General features: G+C 28.0%; 2 protein-coding genes across 2 annotated transcripts; both read left to right on the top strand.

Moving 5' to 3' along the window:
• The first annotated feature begins 860 nt into the window (after nt 1-860).
• On the top strand, nt 861-5,826 carry LOC108753408 (nardilysin-like). The gene is made up of 11 exons (XM_018494949.1): nt 861-940; nt 1,158-1,239; nt 1,561-1,674; nt 1,748-1,943; nt 2,010-2,209; nt 2,317-2,487; nt 2,585-2,943; nt 3,045-3,551; nt 3,697-3,847; nt 4,284-4,595; nt 5,227-5,826. The coding sequence occupies exons 1-11, from the start codon at nt 861-863 to the stop codon at nt 5,824-5,826; spliced, it is 2,772 nt and encodes a 923-aa protein (XP_018350451.1).
• A 2,643-nt stretch (nt 5,827-8,469) lies between these two features.
• On the top strand, nt 8,470-12,958 carry LOC108753407 (nardilysin-like). Its single transcript, XM_018494948.1, has 12 exons — nt 8,470-8,555; nt 8,768-8,867; nt 9,185-9,298; nt 9,388-9,583; nt 9,646-9,854; nt 9,961-10,140; nt 10,227-10,567; nt 10,658-11,149; nt 11,311-11,455; nt 11,536-11,663; nt 11,844-12,222; nt 12,356-12,958. The coding sequence occupies exons 1-12, from the start codon at nt 8,470-8,472 to the stop codon at nt 12,956-12,958; spliced, it is 2,973 nt and encodes a 990-aa protein (XP_018350450.1).
• The last annotated feature ends 1,861 nt before the right edge of the window (nt 12,959-14,819 follow it).

Below are 14,819 nucleotides of genomic sequence, written 5' to 3'. Positions count from 1 at the left end.
TTTTTTTTAATTTCATAAAACTTGTGCCATTTTGCTTTCACACGAGTCTTGTGCGAGCAGCAATGGTCACCCGTTTTATAAAACATGATGTACGAAAATTTGAATAGCGACTTCATTTTATATTATTCTTAAATAAAATTGTAATGGTAAATAGAGAAAAGTATCATTTTTATAATGGAACAAATCCGATTTCTTTGTCTTCATTCGTTTTTCGCAAAAGATTCGTAAAATTGGGCTTGTTTTGAGCAGTCTAGATGTATATGCCCTTTAACTTTCCTTATACTTAAACATAGTCTCTGTTTCTTTCAACTGACCATTATCAGACACTTGTGTAGTTAGATTAAAGATAGCTTTAAACCGGAATACGCTTTTTTATTTCGATGAATAGTTCGATCAAATTAGATTCAAATTTTAAGCGCTTGTCGCACATGTGGGACCTCTTTCAGGCATGTGCCTAGCAACAATGAAATAATTAATTAAACAATCAGTTAGGCAGGCATTTATAGTTGGCTCTTATTTAAAGTTATCTGTTTTAAATAATATGTTAAGACGTTAATAAGACTCAGTGATTGGTTTATGATATTTTAAGATAGTATTTAAACGATATTAAATATAAGAACAATACATAATATATTAATTAGCTTGCTGGATCATTGGCTTTCAGACAAGAAATACAAGTTAGTAAACATCTATAACCTTTGTTTAAAATGTACACAAGTTAGTCGTATATCGATTTCTGTTTAAAAGTGACGTAACGGAAGAAGAAGCCGTATCGGTTGGAGTGCTGATTAAAATCGTCTACCAGAAACGATTTAACATTAGGAATTCTTTCATCGGATCGTATTTTATCGACTAGAATAATGAAAGGGAGTATAAAAAACTGTCAAGTTGAACATCTAGAAACTCCCATCAAATCGGAGAGTGATGAGAAGGAATATAGGTGAGAGGAAATAAATACCGATCAGCATATGCACGATTTTGATTGAAATAAGCGTGAGAAATACTGTGATGATAATTTTTTAGAAGAAATATTATAATGTATTTTTTATTGATAAATGCAGGAATTAAATTTTTTTTAAATAATCAATAATATGCATAACATTCTCATTGACATTCTTATTTTATTAATATTTTGTTTGTTTATCTTTTAAATTTAGAGCCATCAGATTACCAAATGGTTTAGAAGCTTTGCTAATATCCGATGTATATTTAACAACATCCTTTTCTCAAGAAAAAAAGGTATAAAAAAGACAATTTAAAAATTGCATTTTAAGACTTACTAATTTTTTAAATTGTTGTTCAAATTTATATTTTAAAATTAATATTAACAATAAACTTTAAAATCATAAGAGATATCTATTTTTATAAGATTTAAGTAGTGTATTATCAGAAGTTTTGATTTAAAAAATTTAATCTGCTGCACTGTAAAAAAATTTCCATAAATGATTTTGTGTGATACAATTTTAAACTGTTTAATCAATCTGTTTATTATATTTAATTGTCTATTTAACAATGTGTGTAATGCGCATGATGTGTATACTCTTATATTTTTTTAAACAGGCAGCATGTAGCTTATTCGTAGATGTAGGATATTTCAGCGATACATCAGAATTTCCGAACACATCATTTTTCTTAGGAAACATGCTTTTTCAAGAATTCGAGAAATGTTTCGAGGTACTAAAACGTGATACATAAATTTACCGTAAAATTTATTTATTCATATATTTAAGTATCGTCTTATTTGCAGGAATCAAGTACTACTATGAAAAATTTTATTGAAAACCATGATGGCACTTATTATATTGAAGTGGGCCCCGAACATACAATATTTTACTTTGATATCGAAGAAAGCAACTTTTTTTCAGCTCTCTTCAATTTTAGCCTTTTTTTTGTTGAACCTATAATACCGAAACATGTATTTAAACAAATTGTCATAAAAAACGGTATAAAAATCGTAATCTTAAAATTGTTGTCGCAATTTACAGTCTTAACATGCCATTCTTATATAGAGTTTCAGATATTATTTGGCAAGTCGAGATACGAACAATTATTATCTTCCTTCGCACAAATTGGTCATCCGATCAACAAGTTTTCTGTGGATCATTTAATAAAATTGCGGAATAATATAGATTACGATAAATTGTACGATGTACTGGACAAATTTAAACAGCGCCACTATTGCGGTCACAGAATGAAGCTAGCAATACAGGTAACTTCATTAAAATTGCGACGCGAGAATTATTTATTACTTATAGACTTATGGTTCTTTTGTTTATAAAATAAAGTTAAATCATAACATGATATATATTCTTATAGTCAAAATTTGGGCTGAAAACAATGGAAAAATTTGTCACATTCTTTGCTGATGTACCAAATAACAGAATGCCTCCAGATAATTTTTCCAAATTTAAAAACAATCGGCCTTTTGATACTCCCGCTTTTCGAAAAATGTATAAAATTAAATTTTATGATGGACATTTGATAACAGTATGTGACTAAAATTTGAGCAGATGTAAAAGAATCTACACTAGGTTTATACAACATAAAAATACAAATAAGTATACAACAAATTTCTCTTTTGCAGCTAAGAATAACGTGGGCTTTGCCTTCTTTTTCCGATTTTTATAAATGTAATTCATATCAATATATCCCGTGGATTATTGGATACAAAGGAGAAGGTTCCTTAATTAGTTATCTACGACAAAAAATGTGGAGTCCTATCAAATGTGAGCATCTATCAGACAATCATATAATTAATTGCAAGAGTCAACAAAACTCTTTGTACAACTTAATACAGCTCAACATAGTACTCACTTCTGAAGGACGAAAACACCTGGAAGATGTTCTAGATGCGATATTTTCTTTTATCAATTTACTAAAGAGAGCGGGTCCGCAAAAAGAAATTTACAATGACATTTATGAGTGTAAACAAAATACTTTTAGGTAAAGTAATTTAAAAAATAAATATATGTATTTAAGGTAATTGAAGAGAATAGCCAACAATATATTTGTGGAATGCCACTTATACTTGAAATTCTTTTTAGATTTACTGATCACGATAAAAAACCAATCTCTTTTGTAAATCAATTGTGTAAGAACATGCATTTCTATCCGCCGAATGCTTATTTAACTGGAAACCAGTTTGATTCGAATTATAATGCAAAAGTTATACAAAAATGTTTGAATTATTTGGTACCTGAGATGGCGAATATTATGATTTTATCAGAGAATTTTAATGATTTCGAATTAAAGAAAGTTGAACCATGCTGGCAAATGGCATATACGGATATTGAGATACCGAAAGAGTGGATCGAACATTGGAAAGTTATCGAGCCATTACCAGAATTTTTTTTACCGTCACCGAATATATTCCTTACTAACAACCATTTTCTAATGCCGATATCAAATAAAGCAATTTCGAAATATCCTATAAGATTATACTGTAATTCTATGTCGGAGATTTGGTATCACCAGGATCCTAAGTTTTGTTCGCCGAAATGTTGTATGCATTTCTATTTTATTTCACCTTTGAAACTTGAATCGTTACAGAAGTAAGTAGCATAGAAAATACTAACAATACTACTGTACTTGACATTATATGCATATCAATTTTTAATTTATAATTATTAATATTATGATTTTTATATAATTATTTACATATTATTGAAAAAGACGTGAACATTAATGACATTTCAGTGGAGTTCTCATGAATATGTACTGCACACTATTGAAACAACTATTAATCGAAAAATTATATCCAGCTGAACTGACTGGATTTGAATATATTACCAGACTCCTTATGAATGGTTTTACATTAAAAATAAGCGGTCTTAGTGAAACTCTGCCAGTAAGTATAGTTCAAAGTGTGCTTTGGAGTTATAAATACAATTTTAAGATATATCATTATATTTATATTGCAGCTTGTAGCGGCTATTTTTGCACAAGGTATGGTGCAATATTCAAGTTTTATTACGAAGGACATATTTGAAAATATTAAAATTCAAGAAATTCAAAGATTTTACTCTTACGTTAGCAATCCTAAGACTTTCATCGGGTACTGATTGTTTATTATATCAATTATTATTATAACAATTACAAAATTCTTACATAACTAAAATAAATGATTAACATATTAATTATAACAATTGATATTTTAAAATAAATTATATTATGTTACTTTTCTGCTAATTAATAATATCTTTACTTTTGCTTGCAGTGACATGATATTATCGATACTGAAACACGTCCATCGTTCACACATTGATATGCATACTGCTGTACAGGATATCACTTTGAAAGACTTTCAAGACTTTGTAAAATCCTTTACTGAACATCTGTACATTCAATGTCTTGTGCAAGGAAACATGATGCCATCTGCTGCGATTGAGACCGTACAGCAATTTATTAAAACAATTAATTGTAGTGCTTTACATTCAAATACAATACAACAACTTAGAGGCACTCAAATACCTTTGGGCATAAGCTATTACAAGATTAAAAATATCACCAAATTAGATACAACTTCCGTGATAAGAAATTATTATCAAGCCGGTGTCACCACGATTGAATTATCGACATTAATTTATCTGTTAAGCGTAAGTATTAAAGGGATCCTAAAGTGAAACGTGAATTTCGAGGAGATCGCTATTTACTGAAAAATATGACGCATTGACACATCTTTATATACTACTGCATTATTATTTCACGCAAACATATGCATAAATTTTCGTGGAATAATAGCGATTTAATTAAATTTCAAAATCAAATTCTAAGAATTCCGAGTTGTTTGTTTATGTAAACTACTGTAGACCACAATTTCGTAAGTACAGATTGCAAAGTTTTTATATCAAGCAAATGTTTCGATATTGATAACGTCATACGGGATTAAAAATGGTAAAGAAAATCTCAATTTGAGTCTTTTTCGTTTTCGACATAAACTCTATCACACAAACACGTACGTATTAATGCGTATACTTCAATTCTGGAAAAGGATTTTTGAATCTGTAAAAGAGGAAAAAAGTAGTTATTATACAAAAATTATTTAGTCGATGATATAGACAACTTAAGGATCCCCTCTTAAATAACATATATTATTTTGTGTATTTTAAATGCATGGAATCTTTGCATATTTATTTATTTCTGAAAGTTAATGAAATATGAATAAGATTTTTGATTATTCACGATTTATTTTACCTGCACATCATATTCACTTGCACTTGTTTTTAGTATATAATGAACGATAAGTTGTATAAGGCTTCACCCGTTTATAAATTTAACCGTGCCGCAGTCGACGTTGTAGAGAGTAACGGAACTTTAGGATATTCCATTACTGTTTACACTCAAGCACATAAATATACAACCGAGTACGCTGATAAGAAGATCGAGGAATTTTTGAGATGGTTTAAAAACGATTTGAAAGAGCTCACAGAAAAGAAATTGGATGTTTACAAAGAAACGTTTCTGAAATCTAGATCACATGACGATGGCGATATTGAAGACGAAAGATACTGGTTTCAGATTCTATATCATACTTACATATTTAACTTACATGAACAGGAAATAGTTGCTCTAAAAAATATAAATGTCAAAAAGCTGAGGGAATGGTTTGCAGACCACACATCGGACGGAAATAATTTTAGAAAATTAAGTTTGCATATTGTGGGAACTATTCCCAGTAAAGAGAAATGCGTTAATTTAGAATATATAAACGACGATCATCAGCAGCGCAAGCCGAACAAATATCATTATATTACTAAAGTAGAAGATTATAAGAAAAAACTCTTCACATTTCCAATTAAATATTCTAACAAATCCTCTCAGAGATAAGTAACACATTAACGATTTAATAGTATAATGAAAATAAACTTCTAATTTGTATTGTCTTATAATGAAGGTTTTTTTTAATGATTGAATAATCAAATTTAAGTTTTTTATTTTTGCATAGATAACTACGCAATAAATCAATGCGAGCATTTTTTGCAATTACATTTATTATAAAAAATAATAAATCGAATGCCAATTTGAGCTAACATTGCTTATTAGTGTGTATTTTTATTCAAAGTAAATATTAAACGTATACATTTCGATTTACGGTCAATGTCCTCTTCAGTACTAAAAAATATATTAACAAAATTACAATAATAGCGCATACGAGTATAAACTAATAACATATAAAATGTTAGCATTTTTAAATTATTTTTAATCTTTTGGTCGGTTATTTAAAACAAAAAAATCTTTTTCTTTTTAGTTAAATAACTTAGTAATTCAATGACCAGGATTAACTCGGATATCATCACCATGGTTTTTTTTCGCATTTTATATGCTATTAGTTTATACTCGTATGCGCTATCATGTAATTTTACTATTAATTCTATTGTTTTTACACTCTAGTAAATTAGAGTCTTAGATTAAGAGTCTATTAATTATATTGTTTTTACACTTATTATACTTTAATATTCTTTCCGATGAGCCGTTACGAATAATAGCTGTTGTTGTAATGGCTATTATTGTAACAGAATTTTTTATTTTGCTATAGAATTTTGCATTTTGCTATAGAATTAGAATATTTGAAGTTAATAGAACAAAATTTTCTAACATTAAAATTGTTAGTTTTATATATTAACGATATTTTTCTTTAATAAGAAAATGTAAACAGATATATAATGAAAATATATTATAAGTATATAATAACTGTAATAACTTGATATAAACATATATTATAATAAAGGAGGATACTAGTTAGGATGTAAAGTACTTGCTCAAGATGTAATTTTTTATATTTATTATTTATATTTGTTATATTCTAAACACGACAAAATGTTTTCAATAAAATGTGTCTCTTACTCTCTTTTTTTCTCTCTCTTTCTCTTTTCTCTCTTCACTCATAACCAAAATTTTCATACTTAACTTAATTTATTTAAAATTCGCATTCTTTTACAAAGGTCACACACCAGTTGAGCAAAACTTTTCTATAAACTGAACGGCTGCTCCTACAAATATTTTATTTTTGTGTATGCATACGTATTGTGTAGGAATTGTATTTTAAATAAATTAATAAAATACTAAATATTATATTTTCTAAAAAAGGAGGAAATTTTTTTAATTCAACTGCTTTTTAAGTCAATAGCTCAGCTTCCTATTCTCTCGGAAAAGAAAATTTTACAGTTCGGTGACAGCTGGCAAACATAAAAAAACAGGCAGAGTACTTGTTTCTATAAATCAGATTTAGTAACTATTAATAAATAATATATAATATAAATATTTTAAATTAATGCAACATTTATTAAGAATTTAAGTTTTATACTTTAAATAAACGTCATATATATATTTTTTCGATTTTTCCAATAATATTATTTATAATATATAGTTTTGTAACTCTTATACATTTTCAAACATTTATTATTTATAATCACAATATGAATAGTCAAAAAATATTGATATTCGTAATTATCTCTAGGTCTTCCAGAACTCTTCGATAATTATAAAAATTTGTTTAAAATTGACAACCTCTAATAGTTAGCCTATTTTTTTCAATTGAACTCTATGCGTATAATTTATCTATTCCTTTTTAAGAACAGGAGGAAAAATTAGCGATATAAGAAGTTGAACTCAATTTACCCATGATTCTCAATCATTATAACATTACAGTTCTAAAAAAAAGAAATTAAGCGTGATTGTTTAAAAGTTTATTCTTAAGGGAGCATATACGTCTAAAGGTGGTGAAAAAAATCGATTATTTTAAATATTTGAAGTATAATGTCCTAAAAATATTTTTGTAGATTTATTCGGAGAAAAATAAAAAAGTTTATTAAGAACACAAAATTATAGACGAATAAGTTCGAGCGCATTGAAAACGACAGGTAGGCGCTCCTGCGACAGGACAGTTCAAATTCGCGCAAATTAAAAATCGTTTTCCCTTTATTGTGTTTCTTATAACTAACTATTATCAGACGCTTGTGTAGTTAGATTAAAAGTAGGAATACTTTAAATCGGAGTACGCTTTTTTATTTCGATGAGTAGTTCGATCAAATTAGGTTCAAATTTTAAGCGCTTGTCCATGTGGGACCTCTTTCAGGCATGTGCCTAACAATAATAAAATAATAATTAATTAAACAATTAGTTAGGCAGGCATTTATAGTTAGCTCTTATTTAAAATAAAATGTTATACGGCTCAGTGATTGGTTTAAGATATTTTAAGATTGTATTTAAACGATATTTAAATATAAGAACAGACCTGTACATTAACTGGACTATTGGCTTTCAGATCAGTGGGAATAATACAAGTTAGTAAACATCTACGACCTTTGCTTACCATGCACACAAGTTAGTCATATATCGATTTTTGTTCGAAAGCAAGTGGCACAACGGAAGAAGAAGCCGTATCGGTCAGAGTGCTGACTAAAATTGTCTACTAGAAATAACTTAATATTGAGAATTCTTTCATCAGATCATATTATATCGATCGAAATAATGCAAGAGGGTGAAAATAATAGGAGTTGTCAAGTTGAATATCTAGAAACTCCCGTCAAATTGGAGAATGACAAAAAGGAATATAGGTGAGACAAAAGAAATACCGATTAGTAATATGCACGATTTCGATTAAAATAAGCGTGAAAAATACTATAAAGATAATTTTTTAGAAGAAACATTATAATGTATTTTTTATTGATAAATACAAGAATTAATATTTTTCAAATAATAATATGTACAATATTCTCATTGACGTTTTATTTTATAAATATTTTGTTTGTTGGTCTTTTAAATTTAGAGCCATCAGATTACCAAATGGTTTAGAAGCTTTGCTAATATCCGATGAAATTTCCAAGACAAGCTTTTTTCAACATCAAGCTATGAAAAATGAAATGAAGGTAATTTATGTGCATTTTAGAATATATCTTACATCAATTTTTTTATTTACTTTATTATTAAAATTTATTAAAATTGTAATATATCAAAGACGGGTTTCACAAAAAATATCTATTTTTTCAAGATTGTATTATTAAAAGTTTTGGATTGGAAAAATTGATTTTCTTCACTGTAGAAGAACTTTTTATTAATTAATTTCAATATGTGTTCCTCAATTTTCAACCATTTATGAGTAATTCCATTAATTATGTTTATTTCTCCATTTAATATTCAGCGTGTATTATGCGCGATACGTACATAAATATATTTTTTTAAATAGGTAGCATGTTGCTTATGTGTGAGAACAGGATTTTTTGAAGAGCCACCAGAATTTCGAAGCATATCATTTTTCTTTGAGAGTATGCTTTTGACTGAATTCACTAAACATTGCGAAGTACTAAAATATGATACGTATAAATTTGATATAAAATTTATTTATTTATTTGTATATTAAATTGTTTAAATCATCTTACTCTCTTGCAGAAACATGATTTCAAAAAACTTTTCGATAAACATGGAGGCAGTTATGATTTCTCACTTGATTACGAATATACATTGTTCAAGTTTGATATTCAAAAAAAACACTTTTTATCAGTTCTTATTCCTTTTGCTGAATTTTTCATTAATCCTCTACCGGAAAAAGATGCATTTATGCAGGATCAAAACGATATAAATGAAGGTAGATTATACTCATAGTACTGCTTTTGCAACTTGCAATCTTAAAATATCGTATTTATGCAGAATTTCGGAGAGCTTTAAATTTCGCCAAGAACAGAGTTCCTCAACCACAACTTTCTTCCTTTACACGAACTGATCATCCAATCAACCAGATTATTGAGGATCGTATTATAAAAGAATACGAAAATTTGGGTTACTCGAAATTATATGAAGAGCTACACAAATTCAAAGAGCGCCATTATAGTGCTCGACGCATAAAGCTGGTTATACAGGTAATTTTATTAAAATTATGACAAACAATTAATTACTTTTACAGTATATAGTTTATTTATTTCAAAAACAAGCTTAAAATTTATAACATGATACACTTTTTTATAGGCAAGCTTACCGTTGAATACATTGGAACAATATGTCACAATTGATACGTGTTTTGTTAATATACCAACTAACGAACTATCTCCCGATGACTCTACCGAATTAATAAAAAATAATGTTCCTTTTGATTCCGCCGCTTTTCATAGAATATATAAAATTTCTCCTTCGAAACATGTTGGACAAGTATGTGACTAAAATTTAACCAAGTCGAAAAAAAGTTTATATTTATACTATATGTAAAAGCATAAAATAAAATTTGACTTTTGCAGCTAGAAATAACATGGGTCATGCCTTCGCTATATGCTTTATATAAAAGTAAACCACATAAATATATTTCGTGGCTTATTAGACATGAAGGAAAAGGTTCCCTAATTAGTTATCTACGCAAAAATATGTGGAATATCACCCGTTCTAGTGAAAAAATTTGTCAGAATATAGATACTTTCACGTACAGCGTAATTAAGGTTACTATAGATCTCTCCAATGAAGGAAAACAATGTGTGAAGAAGGTTCTAGATGCGATATTTTCCTATATCAATTTGCTAAAGAAGGAAAGTTTGCAGAAAGAAATTTACGATGAGTTTAGTAAGAGTGAAGAAAATATTTTTAGGTAATTTTAGAAATAAATAGACATATGAAAGATAATTGAAAAAATAAAATATTCGTGAAAAACGTTACTTATACTTGGAGGTCATTTTAGAACTTTTGAGGCAAGGAATCCAAGGAATAATGTGAGCAATTTATCTATGAATTTGCATCAGTATCCATCGCGCGATTATATAACTGGAAGCAAGACTTGTGAATATGATTCAGAAGCTATAACAAAAATTTTGAATTATTTAACACCAGAGACTGCAAATATTATGATTTTTGACAATGACTTTGGCAATCTACAATTAAATAAAATCGATTCATGGTCGAAAGCATTGTATACAGATGTCAAGATACCACACGAATGGCTCGAACACTGGAAATCTGTCGAGCCATTGCCAAATTTTTGTTTACCGGAGCAGAATGTATGGACATTTTCTGAACATTTTTTAGATCCATTGTTTGTAAAAGTTCCAAAATATCCTATAAAATTGTACAGTAATAGTATATCAGAGCTTTGGTATCGCCCAGATCCCAAGTTTCGTTTGCCAAACATGTATACACATTTTATTTCCTCTCTAGGACTTCAGTCACCGGAGAAGTAAGTAATATAGCATAATGTTATTATAATAATACTACATTGTGTAATATTACTGACTCTAAATACATTTATTTCAAAGTTGGAATTATTAATACGACTTCCATAATTTTTTATTTATATCTTTTATTTTTAAAAAACTTTTTTTGTTAATAATATTTCAGTGCCGCTCTCATGACAGTGTACTGCAACATAATACAATTTCTAATGATGGAAGAATTATATCCAGCTTTAGAGAGTGGGTATACCTATGACATCAGTGTTAGTGAGAAAGGAATTATAATAAAAATATCTGGACCTATGCCGATCGTAAGTATATGTATATTCAAAGCATGCGTCAAAGTTACATAGTTTCGAAGTATATTATTTTTATTTTATTTATATTGCAGATATTATTGTTAACCATAATAAAATACATAATATGTCCGGATGTTAAGAAGGAAATGTTTGAAATAATCAGAAATCAACAAGTTCGTATTTATAACGACACATTCACTAAACCTGGGAAACTCGCTGAGTACTGTCTATTTATTATCAAATAATTGCAACAATATTATGAAATTCTTACATAATGTTTTGAAAGAAACTATTAATAAATATTAAATAAAGAATTCATTTTTTGTAAAATACATTATAATAAATTTTATATTTTTTGCCAATTAGACAATAATGAATATATTTTTAATTTTTTTTGCAGGGATGTGAAATTATGGATACTAAAGTTAGTCCATTATACATACGTTGATATGCACAATGCTCTACAAAATGTCAGTTTTGAAGAATTCCGAAATTTTGTAAAATGTTTTACCAATCGTCTATACATTCAGTGTCTCGTGCAAGGTAATATAACGCAGGATGAGGCGATCGAGTCTATGCAACAATGTATTGAAACACTTAAATGTAACTCTTTACATTCTAATATGATGCAACCGAATAGAGTCTTTCAGTTACCCTTGGGTACAAGTTATTACAAATTGAAAAATATCAACAAATATGATTCAACTTCCGTTGTAATAAATACTTATCAAATCGATGTCACGTCAATTGAATTATCAGTGTTAATGAGACTAATATTCGTAAGTATTAAATAACATGGTTTTGTATGGAAGTGTTTATTTATTTATTTTTGAAAGTAAATGAAATATGAGTAACTTCTTAAACTGCGATTAATTTTATCTCCAAATTATATTCATCCGCACATTTTTTCAGATGATAATGGAAAAACAATTGTCACTGAAATTTCAATCAATCCAAGATGATCTTATACAACACACTTCATGCGACTGGACGGATATCGATGGAATTTTAGAATATTCTATTAGTGCCACTCAGTCATTGGCAAATAAATTATACACAACTGAGGACATTAAGAAGTGGATTGATGATTTTCTGGAATTTTTTGGAGAATTTTTGAATGAATTCTCAGAAAATGACTTAGATGATGTTAAGGAAAGAATATTTAAGCAATATGCTGATATGAATATTGAAGAAGAAATTAATAGAAACTGGAATGAGATCATGAAGTGTCAATACATGTTTGACAGACACGAGAGAGAAATACTTGCATTAGATAAAATAAAAATAAACGAACTAAGAGAATGGTTTAATAAGTACACGTGGAACGAAAATTATATGAAACAATTGAGTGTACATATTATAGGAACTCATTCCGACAAAGTGCAGTCCATTGCTTTGGAATACATAATCGACGAACATCAATATAAGAACCCTGAAGAAAAATATATTACTAAAGTAGGACAATATAAGAAAAATCTTTACGTTTATCCAGTAATTGAAGGGTACTCGACTTAGGATGCAGAATAAATGACATTTTTACACAATAATAATGTAAAAAAATAAAATTATAAATAATATAATTATAATTCTGTATAATAATAAGGTCGCGAGAAAAAAAATGTTATATATGGACATATTTTGTACATAAAATATATTAATTTATAATATAATTATGTATGAAATATTTTTTCATGTTGATTTATTGGACGATTAAAGAAATTATACATTTATTTTTAGACAATTTAGGGCACACGCGGAAATTTTTGAATTCTTTTTTTCTCAATTTTGTTTGCTGACCTACATATGTAACAGTAAGAATCATGATAATCATGATTTTAATGAAAAAAGAAATAATTTTTATATTATAAAAACACAAAAATTATCATAATTCGATAAAATTTATTGTTATTTTCTTCAATTAAAACGTGTTCAAAAATTATATTTTCATATTAAAACTATTTTAACCATGACTTTCAAATTTAGCAAATGAACTAAGGAGAATATTTTGTAACTCTTAACGACATAACTGTAGCGTTACAGTATCGTTGCGCAGGTTTTGTACATGATAAAAAACAATAGTTAAAAAGTTACAATTGTTAAAAGTTATAGAATAATCCCCTTAGTTACACTAGTTTAGTTCTTCCTTAATTTTCCCTAAATAAAAAAAAAGAATCGCAGCCTGCTCCTCAAATTGCTACTTATTGTTTCTATATTCTTCTCGCGCGCGATAGTATTATTATAATAACAAATGTAATTTGGAACATTTTGCATTTTCCAACATAGAATATTTAAAATTAATCAAATGAAATCTTCTCACATTAAAATAAGAGTTTATGAAGATTACATATTGACAATTTTAATTATTAACGATAATTGTTCTTTGCATCAATCTTCTTTGCATGAAGAATTATAAACAAATAATAGAAATCATCCCTAAAAAAATATTTCATATATAATTATATACAATCATATAAAATTATATAAAAAATACATATTTTATAACATATAATTATATATAAAATATGTACATATATAGGTATAACATTTTTTCCCCGTGTCATAAATGTAATTAAAGAATAAACACAAATGTAATTAATAATATCATCCTAATCAGGAAGTAAAGACATGCTTGGAATATAATATTTCTTATTTATTTAAATATATTCAAGATATAAAAAGACTTTTCAATAAGTCATTTCTCTCTCTCTCTCTCTCTCTCTCTCTCTCTCTCTTTCTCTACTCATGTTAAGAGCCTTCTTCTTACTAACTGATTATTTCTAACAGTCATAAAAAAGTATGCCCTCCAACAAGCAACACAGATGACATGGTGTGAATGGATCAATACATCCTTATCGTTTTCCAATATTAAAGATGATTACTGTATTGTACTGTGTCTCTTGTTGGAAGGCATACAAAAATGACTGGTCTTGCGCTCGTGTTCGAAAAAAAGGGGGATCGAACAATGTTAAAATTAAAAAAAAGTAATTGGGGAGGAATTTTTAGACATAATGCTCTCTATTACTTTTATATTTAATCGTAGTAAACTTTTAAAAATACTTTGGTGTTTTCTTTAGAGATGCCAAAAAGTTTGCGGATTATCAGCATGTCAGGATTTATTGCTAACGTTCCGTGAATTTTGTTGTTCACTTGCCTTTTGGAATATTCTTTGGAAAATAACAATAATCAATGACTGTCAGAGGAACATACCTGAAATGTGCATACCTGAAATGGTTGGTCCTAACAGGGTTGAACAGTTTTCGAATAGTATTCCATTGAAGTCCCATGGTCCGTGCACTAATGAGACTATGAAGTCGGAAAGCGATTGTTTCCTTCCTTGGTGAAAATAAAAATCGGAGTCGAATGTAATGGGAGAGTA

The sequence above is a fragment of the Trachymyrmex septentrionalis genome, unplaced genomic scaffold, assembly GCF_001594115.1.
Source record: "Trachymyrmex septentrionalis isolate Tsep2-gDNA-1 unplaced genomic scaffold, Tsep1.0 scaffold7, whole genome shotgun sequence".
In the NCBI taxonomy this organism is placed as follows: Eukaryota; Metazoa; Arthropoda; class Insecta; order Hymenoptera; family Formicidae; genus Trachymyrmex; species Trachymyrmex septentrionalis.
The sequence above is the reverse complement of the archived record's forward strand: the minus strand, read 5'-3'. Positions and strand labels throughout refer to the sequence as shown.

Excerpts from the sequence above, each read along its gene's own strand:
- LOC108753408 (XM_018494949.1), top strand. The coding sequence starts at position 861 with ATGAAAGGGAGTATAAAAAACTGTCAAGTTGAACATCTAGAAACTCCC. Across the intron at positions 941-1,157 it reads AGTGATGAGAAGGAATATAG|AGCCATCAGATTACCAAATG; the intron begins GTGAGAGGAAAT and ends TTTTAAATTTAG. Across the intron at positions 1,675-1,747 it reads AATTCGAGAAATGTTTCGAG|GAATCAAGTACTACTATGAA; the intron begins GTACTAAAACGT and ends TCTTATTTGCAG.
- LOC108753407 (XM_018494948.1), top strand. The coding sequence starts at position 8,470 with ATGCAAGAGGGTGAAAATAATAGGAGTTGTCAAGTTGAATATCTAGAA. Across the intron at positions 9,584-9,645 it reads TCAAAACGATATAAATGAAG|AATTTCGGAGAGCTTTAAAT; the intron begins GTAGATTATACT and ends GTATTTATGCAG. Across the intron at positions 9,855-9,960 it reads GCATAAAGCTGGTTATACAG|GCAAGCTTACCGTTGAATAC; the intron begins GTAATTTTATTA and ends ACTTTTTTATAG.